Source organism: Odocoileus virginianus, chromosome 34 (assembly GCF_023699985.2).
Source record: "Odocoileus virginianus isolate 20LAN1187 ecotype Illinois chromosome 34, Ovbor_1.2, whole genome shotgun sequence".
Classification (NCBI taxonomy): Eukaryota; Metazoa; Chordata; class Mammalia; order Artiodactyla; family Cervidae; genus Odocoileus; species Odocoileus virginianus.
In genome coordinates, this window is record NC_069707.1 from 35,296,741 (window position 1) to 35,309,266 (window position 12,526).

Sequence of the window (12,526 nt, forward strand, 5' to 3'; positions counted from 1 at the left end):
TGGTGAGTATAAGCTGCTCTTACTCTTTGTGGTTAGGAACAAAGAATTAACAAAACACTCAATGGATGAAAAATGCCAATGTCAAATTTGGGACTTTTTATCTGCAGGTATATATGTGTATACAGACACATGCATATATGCAAGATAATATGCATGCATGTATCATTTCAGATACAGAGAAGAGTGTTAAAGATACAGCAGATTTTATCATTTTAAAACTTATTAAAGTAATTAATTCCTTTATTATTTACTTGTTTAAAAATGCAAAGTATTTCAAACATTCAAAAACAAAAATTGACCACTTACATGCCCACCACTCTAATTTAGTAGAAACTGACATTTTGCATTTTTGTCTCTTAATTTTTCTAAGCAACTTTTCCCCTAAGATTTAAACATATATTTCAGAGGAATATAGGAGATGTTCTAGATTTTTTACCAGGACTGTACTGGTTTTAGTTTGCTTAGTTTAACTGCCATGTTGAATTTTACTGATTGGATAAATTTCAGTTCATTTATCTACTACTCAGGTATATTTTATGGGATCTTTCCCATACTTAACTATTACAAATGATTCTGAGTTGAGCATTCTTGTACATATCTGTGATCACACATGAAAGGGTGATCCAAATGTAGAAATGGACCTATTCAGTTCTATGTTTTATGCATTTCGGCTTTACGAGATAGTAGCAAATAATTTTCTAACATGACTAACCATTTACACTTCCACAGGTAATTTTACTATTCTATTTTACACTATTTGATGAGATGATACATCAAATAATGTAAAAGGACACTAGGAATACTTAGCATTTTACCTATCAGAAGTGAGAATGAGGATCATGGCCATTTATCTTTCATAGTTGTGGCCTTTCTTTGCCCTTTGTGCTATCTTTGACTAAAAGAATTTTTAAATTTAGGCTGAGGATCTCTTTTCATGGTTATTATACATACACATTTTCTCTCTTTATAGCCTGTCCATCTGTTGACAGGATTATTTGTCTTTTTCCTTATTGAACTGTAGAAGAATTTTACATAACCTGACTATTTATCTTTGATGGTTATTTTTATGACAAATACCTTATCATGGTTTGTGGCTTGCTTTTTTCACTTTATATATGATATCATTCAATATATAGAAGTTAGCAATTTTATTAGAGTTGAATTTGTCAACCACATTCTTTATGGTCTTGTTTGAGGCATCCTGATATTATAAATATGTTTTCCAATAGTTCATTTTGAAAGTTGACAGATATGCTTTTAACTTTTAGGTTCCTTTGATTACTTCTTTTAAATGGTATAAATTGGCTGTCATTAATGCCAAAGAGATAAAAGTTTGTAAAGAGTACAGATTTTGGCTTGACTGTAAATTATTCATTAGTATTTTATAGTCATCCTGTCATGATCGCATGCTATGCATTTAGAATACTGATATGCATCGACCATGGACTCAGTCTCCTGGAAGGGACAAACCTATTAAGCGCATGCAGTGCAGTATAAGGGCTAAAAGAAGACTTTACATATATAAAGCCTGGGAGAAGGGAGATGGCAGTGAATTATTTACCAAGAAGCCATTATCTGTTCTGCTAATTCATATACTCTAGGCTAATAGAAATTTTACGGAAAACTGAGATTACTATTATAGTTTAGCAGTATACCCCTTAACAGATACCAATATTAACTTACATCCTTTTTGTGATTGAAAGACAACAGTGAAAATTTGTGGGGCTACACAGATATTTTCATCCTAATTTTAATAAATAGTAAGTTATCACAGATGTTGGTTGCCAAGATGCTTTAAATTTCTGGAAATGTTAAAACCCTGTTTTATAAAAGATTGGTTTTTGTTTACAGAGACGAAATGGTGAAGATATACCTGTGGCTCAGACTAAGAACATCAATCACAGAAGATTTGCTGCTTCCTTTAGATTGCAAGAAGTGACAAAAACTGACCAGGATTTGTATCGCTGTGTAACTCAATCAGAACGAGGTTCTGGTGTGTCCAATTTTGCTCAACTTATTGTAAGAGGTAAAGTAAAATTGCTTTCACTTCATGAAATTGCATGGCTTCATTAGAACAAAAGCAACTTTTGTAGATATTTGGATTGATTTTTAAATCTAGTGCTCTTTATCTCAAATCACTGTAAAAACTATATTGTTATAAGTTTTGAAAATGTCTTGAGGTCAAATTAAGACTGTTATATAATGTGTCACGCAAGTTTTCAGTAAGTGATTTTTATCAAAAGAAACCTATTTAATACTCCAACAGGGCTAAACATATGTAAATCCTTTATTTTGCCATCAATTTAAGGCTACCAGAGGAATTGGTGAGAGATTATGATATATTGGTACTTTTCTTTAATGGATACTGGAAAAACAAGTACAAGTGCACAATGTATATTCCATTTACTGAACATTGACTGAGTTCCTATATAATTCACTGTTCTAGGTTGTGGAGATACAATGGTTAGTAAAATGCAAAGACCCTCCCTTATATATGTAGGGCTTCCCCTGGTGGCTCAGATGGTAAAGAGTCTGCCCGCAGTGCGGGAGACCCAGGTTTGATCCCTGGGTCAGGAAGATCCCCTGGAGAAGGAAGTGGCAACCAACTCCAGCATTCTTGCCTGGAAAATCCCATGGATGGACGAGCCTGGCAGGCTATATAGTCCATGGGGTCACAAAGAGTTGGACACGACTGAGCAACTTCACTTTCTTTTCCCTGTGTAGCTTAACACTGAGATATAATAGGCACAACATATATGAAATTGTAGCATCACATCATGGGATGTGTTATGACTAAAAATAAATATATGAAATGAGGGGGATTGATGGTTTAGTTAAGATGATCTGGAAGGCTTCTTTGTGAACATGACAACTGAGCTGAATTCTGCAAAAATGAGGACATCAGCCATGTGAAAATTTAGAGGAAAAGCAACTTTTGATGAATAGATTATGATGCATCAATTGTTTATAATAACAAATGAAAATAATTATAAACCATATAAGTCTCTTCAAGGAGAAGTTTGGCAGATTTTAACAAAAACATTTCATCTGGACTGAGATTTGTCAGAGGTGTCGGGGAAGGCCTTTGTCATTGACTTTCTTTGAGATAGAATCTGAAAGTTGAGAAAAAGTTGCTCAGATGAAGGTTGTAGTTTTGAGGGGCAGGGGTAAGAAAAAGAAGGATCACCAGGCAGAGAGCAAGGCAAGTGTCAGTGCTTAGAGGCTAGAAGGAGAAAATGAGATAATCCACATTCAAGTTAATACATTTTATAATGCTTAACATCAAATGTCTTTTACGTGTATTATTTCATTGTTAGATTTACTTGATTTTAATACTTTAACCTTTAGTACTTTCAGAAGAAAATTGAAATTCAGACTATTTGATAATTGCCCAAGGCCACAAAGATGTAATAACTGGCTGAGCCAGAATTTAATTCCATGTTTCTTAACTCCTGGTGCTGGGCTCATTTCTTTCCACCAAAGCTTTATCTCACATTAACATTATTAAATAATGCTATTAGCTGCTTGTAATGCTTTTGTCTTGAGAGATTCTGTAGCTCATTAAAAAAGAAAAGTTTATCTTTGTAAATTGGATAGAACTATTACAAATAAAACTTTGCTTATAGCTCCAGAGTCACCTTATAGCACATGCTTTAGTTCATGAAATCACAGCCCCAATTCATTCTAACAAGAAAATAAGGTAATCTTTAACTCCAGTGTTTAGGTAAACAATTTAACATGTATTCGTATATGTTTGTATATTCATCTTTGGTGAGCCCTTTTCCTGCATCCTTCTCGCCTGAGCCTGGCGGTGCCTTTGAAAAGCCTGAAGGTGTCCTTGGGTAATCTTCAGAGTGATTAATATGCTATGGATATGGGAAGGTGGGTGTGCTCCTGAGTCATCGTGCTTGCTGTATCTTCACGAGGCTGTATGTGCATTCACGATATGCAGCCACTGACGGAGACAGTAGCTTTAATAATGCAGCTCGAGTGCTTTTGACTAACCTACCATTTTATGTGTGTGTGTGTGTGTGTGTGCGCGTGTGCATGTGTGCGTGTGTGTGTGTTTGTGTGTGTGTGTGTGTGTGTGCTCAGTTGTGTCTGAGTCTTTGTGGCCCCAGGGACTGTAGCGCTCTAGGGTCCTCTGCCCACGAAATTTTCCAGGCAAGAATACTGGAGTGGGGTACAATTTCCTGTTCCAGGGGATCACCCTGACCCATATATATATGGATCGTCCTGACCCATATATATAGAGAGAGGCATAAATATAGATCTATAGATATAAAATTTTTTGAAGAAGTGGCCTCTAATGTATTCAACAGTTATAAAAGGTAGAGTTGAAGGCTTTATCTAGGTGCTCCCTTTAAACGTAAATTTCCTTCTTTCAGATAGGCATTTAGTGCCTGTTTATTTTAAAAGAGATTTATTTTGGATTATTAGATCTTCTTTGTTTATCTGAATTGAAAAGTAGATTTTATCAGAGCTTGCTTTTCTTTGTTTAGAGAACCTATATTATGGCTATTCTAGGAGTACTACTTGAGAAGTAACTAATTATTTCAATAACATTTATAAAAGGAAACTCTGAATTTCATAGAAAATCTTAGCTATTTTTCTTTCCCCTTTTTTCCTTTTTGTTTTTTTATGATGTTCCTGCCATTTAACCTGTATTTTGTTTTACATTTTATATTATACTTGTTGGATAAAGATATGATGGTGCTGTGAGTGTACTATCCAGAATCTGTTTACATTTTAGAAATATATTTTGATAGTTTTGGCACTGTTCCTTTTCTTTTTCGTATATTTTACTTTGATGTATATTTAACACTTACAGGTGATACTTTGCTTGGAGTTTGATTTGAAAACTAATATGAAACAATACATTCTCTTGTTTGTTCAATAACCACCAAAAATAAATATTGCTAACCTCAAAATACACCCTTTGGGGTCAGCTCTCCTGGTGTTGAAATAGTGCTGAGAATTAACTGTGGTGACAAGTCTTGTCTCTCATTGGCACTTTCAAAGCTGACATCCTGTTACATGGATAAAAAAGATGGTAATTTTAAAGGAAATTTTTGGGGCAGTGATACGAATAGTCTTTAATAAGATCTGGCATAGTATTGCCTGTTGTCAAAGATGACCCAAGGGTAAGAGTTTATTAGTGCATTTTCTCCTAAACTGAAAGTGACAGGGCATGCTTAAGGCTCTTTGGTTGCTGTTTGTTACAAATGAAAATTTCACTGCAGAATTCTCATGTTGAAGAGTATTGATCTCTGTGTTCCCACAGACAGAGGGGAAAAAAATGCTGAAATAGAGTATACTTTATCATGACTTTAGCTTTGCTTCCAGATCATTTTGAGTAATGATAACATTTTCAGTTTGTGGAAGCCAATCTTTATTGACAAAGATTCTACAGAGACGAAATGAAGAGCAGATGTTTTGCTCAGTGTTTCTACAAGATGGAAGTGTAAAAAATGTGAAATACACATTGAAATGTGTTTATAAACTTCAGATAAAAAGCACCACCTGTAGTCTGTTATGTTATAGATTCTCATTCTTTTAAAAGAATTTAATTGAAAGATAATTGCTTTACAACACTGTGTTGGTTTCTGCCACATGGTACATGTACACAATGAAACGCTCAGTTCAGTTCAGTTTAGTCGCTCAGTTGTGTCCGACTCTTTGTGACCCCATGGACTGCAGCACGCCGGGCCTCCCTGTCCATCAGCAACTCCTGGAGCTTACTCAGACTCATGTCCATCGAGTCGGTGATGCCATCAAACATCTCATCCTCTGTCGTCCCCTTCTCCTCCTGCCCTCAGTCTTTCCCAGCATCAGGGTCTTTTCTAATGAGTCGGCTCTTTGCATCAGGTGGCCAAAGTATTGGAGTTTCAGCTTCAGCATCAGTCCTTCCAATGAATATTCAGAACTGATGTCCTTTAGGATGGACTGGTTGGATCTCCTTGTAGTTCAAGGGACTCTTAAGAGTCTTCTCCAACACCACAGTTCAAAAACATCAATTCTTCGGCACTCAGCTTTCTTTATAGTCCAACTCTCACATCCCTGCATGACTACTGGGAAAACCAGAGCCTTGACTAGACAGACCTTTGTTGGCAAAGTAATGTCTCTGCTTTTTAATATGCTGTCTAGGTTGGTCATAACTTTTCTTCCAAGGAGCAAGCATCTTTTAATTTCATGGCTGCAGTCACATATGCAGTGATATTGGAGCCCCCCAGAATAAATGTCTCTAACTGTTTCCACTGTTTCCCCATCTATTTGCCATGAAGTGTTGGGACCAGATGCCATGATCTTAGTTTTCTGAATGTTGAGTTTTAAGCCAAGTTTTTCACTCTCCTCTTTCGCTTTCGTCAAGAGGCTCTTTAGTTCTTCTTTGCCTTTTGCCATAAGGGTGGTGTCATCTGCATATCTGAGGTTATTGATATTTCTCCTGGCATGTTGATTCCCCCTTGTGCTTCATCCAGCCTGGCATTTCACGTAATGTGTTCTGCATATAAGTTAAATAAGCAGAGTGACAATGTACAGCCTTGCCGTATTCTTTTTCCCAATTTTGAACCAGTCCATTGTTCCCTGTCTATTTCTAACTGTAGCTTCTTGACCTGCATACAGATTTCTCAGGAGGCAGGTAAGGTGGTTTGGTATTCCCATACTTTGAGGAATTTTCCACAGTTTGTGATCCACATAGTCAAAGGCTTTGTCATAGTCAATAAAGCAGAAGCAAGTGGAACTGTCTTGCTTTTTTGATGATCCAAAGGATGTTGGCAATTTGATCTCTGGTTCCTCTGTCTTTTCTAAATCCAGCTTGAACATCTGAGAGTTCATGGTTCAGGTATTGCTGAAGTCTGGCTTGGAGAATTTTGAGCATTACTTTGCTTGTGTGTGAGATGAGTGCAATTGTGTGGTAGTTTGAACATTCTTTGGCATTGCCTTTCTTTGGGATCGGAATGAAAATGGACCTTTTCCAGTCCTGTGGCCACTGCTGAGTTTTCCAAATTTGCTGGCATATTGAGTGCAGCACTTTCACAGCATAATCTTCCAGGATTTGAAATAGCTCAACTGGAATTCCATCACCTCCAGTAGCTTTGTTCGTAGTGATGCTTCCTAAGGCCCACTTGACTTCGCATTCCAGGATGTCTGGCTCTATGTGAGTGATCACACCATCATGATTATCTGGGTCGTGAAGATCTTTTTTGTACAGTTCTTCTGTGTATTCTGGCCACCTCTTCTTAATGTCTTCTGCTTCTGTTAGGTCCATACCATTTCTGTCCTTTATTGTGCCCATCTTTGCATGAAATATTCCCTTGTTATCTCTAATTTTCTCAAAGAGATCTGTTGTCTTTCCCATTCTATTTCTTTGCATTGATCAATGAGGAAGGCTTTCTTATCTCTCCTTGCTATTCTTTGGAACTCTGCATTCAAATCAATATATCTTTCCTTTTATCCTTTCCTTTTGCTTCTCTTCCTTTCTCAGCTATTTGTAAGGCCTCCTCAGACATAAATTAGATTCTCATTCTTGATCTCCTTTTGTTTCCACCTGGCTGAATCAAAGATGTAACTAAATTTCTAGCCAACTGACCCACAATAAACTTTTATAAAATTCTGATTGCTACAACTGACACTCAATTTCTATTCCCATTTGGTAACTATGCTTTTCTATTGTTTCTATCTGTGAAGCTCTTAATTACATTTTTGAAGTTCTTTAATGTGAAAGGCAAAGTCTTTTCTTTGTCTTGGTTATTACTTAGACAACATTTCAGTGGTGTGTAATAGCCATTATTAAAATTTGCTGGACATACATATTCAATTAATACTGTTATCTATTCCTAATGAATACCACTGACCTCTAGCTGTAAAACGAAGTGAATGTCAACACATGTACCAGTGGAGGTGGCCATGTAAAGCAAATTTCAGTGTTGGAATCATAAGGACTTTGGATTGTTGTTGGTATTTCTCTTTGCTGCTGCTGCTAAGTCGCTTCAGTCATGTCCGACTCTGTGCGACCCCATAGACGGCAGCCCACCAGGCTCCACCGTCCCTGGGATTCTCCAGGCAAGAACACTGGAGTGGGTTGCCATTTCCTTCTCCAGTGCATGAAAGTGAAAAGTGAAAGCTTTGCAGGACAATGCAAATTAAGGATAAGGGTATTTGCTGACTTTTATAACTGAAAGGTGCAGAGATAGGCTTCAGGGTTGGTTCATTTAATTGTGAGAGATCCAGGTTCTTTTCCTGTTCTTCACTCTGGAGTTCATAGTTTTGGCTAAGTCAGGGTCTGTGATGGTCACAGGATAGCCATATCCTTTGGTCTCATCCACGTGGGGATAGAAAGGTTACCACCTCTCACACATATTAAAGATTGCATGACTGCATATGCAGAGATGACTGAAATGACCAGTAGCGGACTTCTGTAAGTGGGACTGCAGAAGATATCATTGTTATTCAGAGGGAGTCATAATTCTACTCACATAAAAGAGGAACTGAGGATGTTTTTCATAAAAGGTACAACTTTACCTTGAAGGACATGCAGAGTTTGGAACTTGGTAACGTGGGAGAAGGGAGTTATCGTAACAAGTTAAGGAACAGTACAAAATGGGACTTTGTGGGGAATGATGCACTGTTAATGGAGTTGCTTGGGTACTCTGCAACTTACCCACTACACCTGTGAAGGAAAGCTGTCCAAACTAACACTAAATTTGCATTTGAACCTTTCAGATTCTACCCTTATTGTAATCATGTATAGTTTATGTTCTATTAGAGTCTGTCTAGTCCATCTTTGTTTGCTACAGCATTCGGCATATTTTTTACATAAATATAAATGATACTCTTCTAAAAATTCATAAATAAAATGTAGCTGAAGTCAGAGCAGTGGGGCTGACTCTTAAAGATATAAGGAATGAATGATGAACTACATCCCTGCCTTAACTGGGATTACTGGGAATAGGAAGATTACTATGGAGGGAAGATTACTGGGATAGAGGAAAAGATGATGGCTCTTTGTTTTTTGTAGTATCTGAACCAGTCTTATATGAACTAGGAGGGTACTTTTTGTTTAGCATGGATTTTTTTCTCACCTGAAAAACAATCTTGATTTAACCAACTTGTTGTAGTCTTTTGTATATATCAGCTAAAAATCATATCTGACATTCTCATTTTAGTGTTTTTATAATAGAAAGAAGGGCACTTGAGAAGTGGAAAACACACATATTAACACTTTTGTTAGCTGGTGGTTGAAAAGCCATGGAATTTCTAGCTTGCATCCTTTAGCATTCTCTTTAATACCACACACTGTTGATTGTTAGCTAGTTTTCATAGCACAGCTATTTTTCATTCAAGCTGACTCTTGAATTCATGTATAGATTCTTTTTCTAACAATGACTTAAAAATCCCTTTTCTTTGCTTCTATTGTAAAAACTAGTCAACTTGACAGCAAATTTAGAGTTATCTTGGAGAATTCAGTTTAAGAGTAAGAACACAAGCATAAACCACATTTTTAAAATTTGGAAAGCCAAATTTTCCCCAACTGCCCCTGTGTTAGGGAGATACCTGCACTCAGTAAGGAGATACCAAATGTGTCAAATTTGGAGGCGACCACAAATGTGGCATGTGTAAAAACGCTATATTTGTACCCTTGAGTGTGATAAAAGGAATATTTGGAGTCTCCTCTCATCCATAGGAGCTGCTTGTAATTCAGGTGATTCCATTCAATGTACAAGATGTCTGGAACATTTTTAAATTCTAAATGAGCAAAAGGATACTGGATGTCCTTTATTTTAGGTAGTATTTTATTACTGAAACACTGTTCTATCCACTATTGTGCTCCATTATTCCAAGTAATTTTTCCTATTAATTTTCTCCTCCTTTGTGTTCCCTTGTGCTCTTTGCTGAAAGTTATAGAGTACAGCACTTGTCTCCCTAGAGCTGTGATTTTCATGCTATTTATTTTCTTGTTTGTTTTAAAAATGAAAATGCAATGAGTTCTTTCTCAAAGAATTTCTGAGTGTATTTGCATAGGTGAATCAGATGTAGAGCTCTGTCTAATGTTTAGCAGTTGAGGCACTGATCATGGTTTTTTTTGGAATGTGTCTTTGAGGACTTTGCTTTCGTTGGCGCTTTCGTCTTAAGAATTTAAGAGGATCAAAGAGCTAACAGGATGATCATGTGCCAAATCATTCTTTCTGCTGGACTCTGTGTGCCTAGCTGCTCTGTCATGTCAGACTCTGCAGACCCATGCACTGCAGCCCACCAAGCTCCTCTGTCCACGGGGATTCTCTAGGCAAGAATACTGCACTGGCTTGCCATGCCCTTCTCCAGAGGATCTTCTCAACCCAGGGGCTGAACCCAGGTCTCCTGCATTGCAGGCAGATGCTTTACCATCTGAGTTATCAGGGAAGCCCCCTGTTGAACTCTAGGGAATTTGATTTCAGAGCACTGGTTATAGGTCTGCACTTTTCTTCTGAGCCTCTCAATTCTATTTTCTTGGAGTTTGTGATAAATATTTCTTCTGAAGGATCTATGTCAACTTCCCAGATTTTGTAATTTATATTCCCCTCCCTGCTCCTCCTTTTTCTTTCTCTAAGCCCAAACCAAAAAGGAGGCAATGAAGTCAATTTGTAACTTCATTGAAAAATCAACTAACAGCCTTTATTGAGTACTTAAAATGGTAAGGGGCAAAAAAAAAAAAAAAAAAAAATGGTAAGGGGCTACCCTCATAGCTGAGTTGGTAAAGAATCCACCTGCAGTGCAGGAGACCCCAGTTTGATTCCTGGGTCAGGCAGATCCACAGGAGAAAGGATAGGCTACCCACTTCACTATTCTTGGGCTTCCCTTGTGGCTCAGTGGGTAAAGAGTCCGCCTGCAATGTGGTAGACCTGGGTTCGATCCCTGGTAGCTCCCTGGAGCTACCCACTTCAGTATTCTGGTCTAGAGAATTCCGTGGACTGTATATATAGGCCATGGGGTTGCAAGGAGTCGGATATGACTGAGCGACTTTCACTGTCACTTCACTTTCACTAAATTGGTTATAATAGGCATCAGAAAATTACTAAGAAACCTCAGACATAATCTTAGCTCTCAAGCAATGTATAATTTAATTAATTGTATAGGAGAATGTTGAATTCTTGAATATTTGGGCACAGAGTTTTGACTGATTTTGGTCAGATTTTTAATTTATAAAGGGAAAAATAATATCCTCCAATAAGTAGAAAATATACCAATGGATATTTACCAAACTTATTAAGCACTATTTTGGTATATAATGTGGCATATAATTTGTACTATGAGAGTCTTATCAAATGTGAAACTGAAGCTCTATAGCTGATAGACTGGAGTAAATCATCAAAGCAGAGAGATAATTCATAGTTTTCAGTGATATGTGTGTGCTGATGGTGGTATAAGTGGTGTGGTTGGACTGGATTCCATTAACTGTAGATCTTGAATTTCTTCCACTTTTCCACCACTTCATCTTCTAGAGTCAGTAATAGCAGGCTTCCCAACCAGTGTATGATTGACAGATGTTTCAGTTTTAAACTTTTTTCCAGTTAACATAAACTATTTACAAATTAGATGTTCACATCTTTTTAAAAACTAGCTAATCCACATTCTGCTTACTAGTGAAATGGCATCAGGAACCTGACTTTCTAAGCACAAACTAAGAAATACACAGAAACAGAAACCGCTGATGAAATGTTAAGTGAAGGTAAATATCAGGTAAATTAGTCAAAACCAACTTATTCACCAAAGCTTATCATATTTTTACCGTAGAAAGAACTTTCCTTTCCATCTGGGTTAGTATAAATCATGTTATTTCCTTTTCTGAGAAACATTTGGACTAGTAAGAAATAAAAACAGTCGAAGGTCAACACAAATAAGTACAGATAAACATTTATATTCTGCTAATTCTGTGCATGGATTGTGTTTAGGTCATAGTTAACTAGTTTTTATAAAAAAAAAAAAATTATAACATTTTAATGTTGAACATGAGGATTTGGAGGCTGAGGACTAGACAGAGATTAAATAATTGTGGCAAAGTATGAGCAGCTTTCCTCAGTGCATAAATCCATTACAACCTCTCCCTATGCAGCTTTCTCTTAGCTCTGATGTTCATTTTAGAGAAATTATGGCCTACAGAAGTGGTCTTATCTCTCATGGGCTGTAGGGACAGGGTTGTATTTAACTTTAGGATATAATTTAGAAGATAACTCTGTTTTGCTTTGTTTTCTGCCTTCTGAGCCCTCAACTAAGAACATATTTTGTTGTCTTTTCTGTAGTGTTCTACAATTCAGAATTAGATTTAGTTGTAACGGCACAGAATCTGTCCCTGTGTTAAAACAACAAAGAAACAACAAATGATTAATTACCTATACCACTGTTAGGAAGAAATTTTACCCACATGGTTATTTACATTTTCCTAATTGCCACTTGGATATTCTATCATCATCATATGCGTATGGAAAGAACCATTACTATTCTTATTTTACCTGCTACCCCCTCCAGTGAATTTCCTTCACATTAGTGA

General features: G+C 36.9%; 1 protein-coding gene across 10 annotated transcripts in view; it reads left to right on the forward strand.

Annotated features, from left to right (window-relative positions):
* PTPRK (protein tyrosine phosphatase receptor type K) overlaps window positions 1-12,526 on the forward strand; it is a 594,471-nt gene that overhangs the window by 326,328 nt on the left and 255,617 nt on the right. For all 10 annotated transcript variants that reach the window (XM_070461331.1, XM_070461333.1, XM_070461334.1 and 7 more), the window contains exon 6: window positions 1,852-2,026. In XM_070461331.1, coding sequence (XP_070317432.1) covers window positions 1,852-2,026 — 175 coding nt within the window. The remainder of the gene's footprint in view (window positions 1-1,851; window positions 2,027-12,526) is intronic.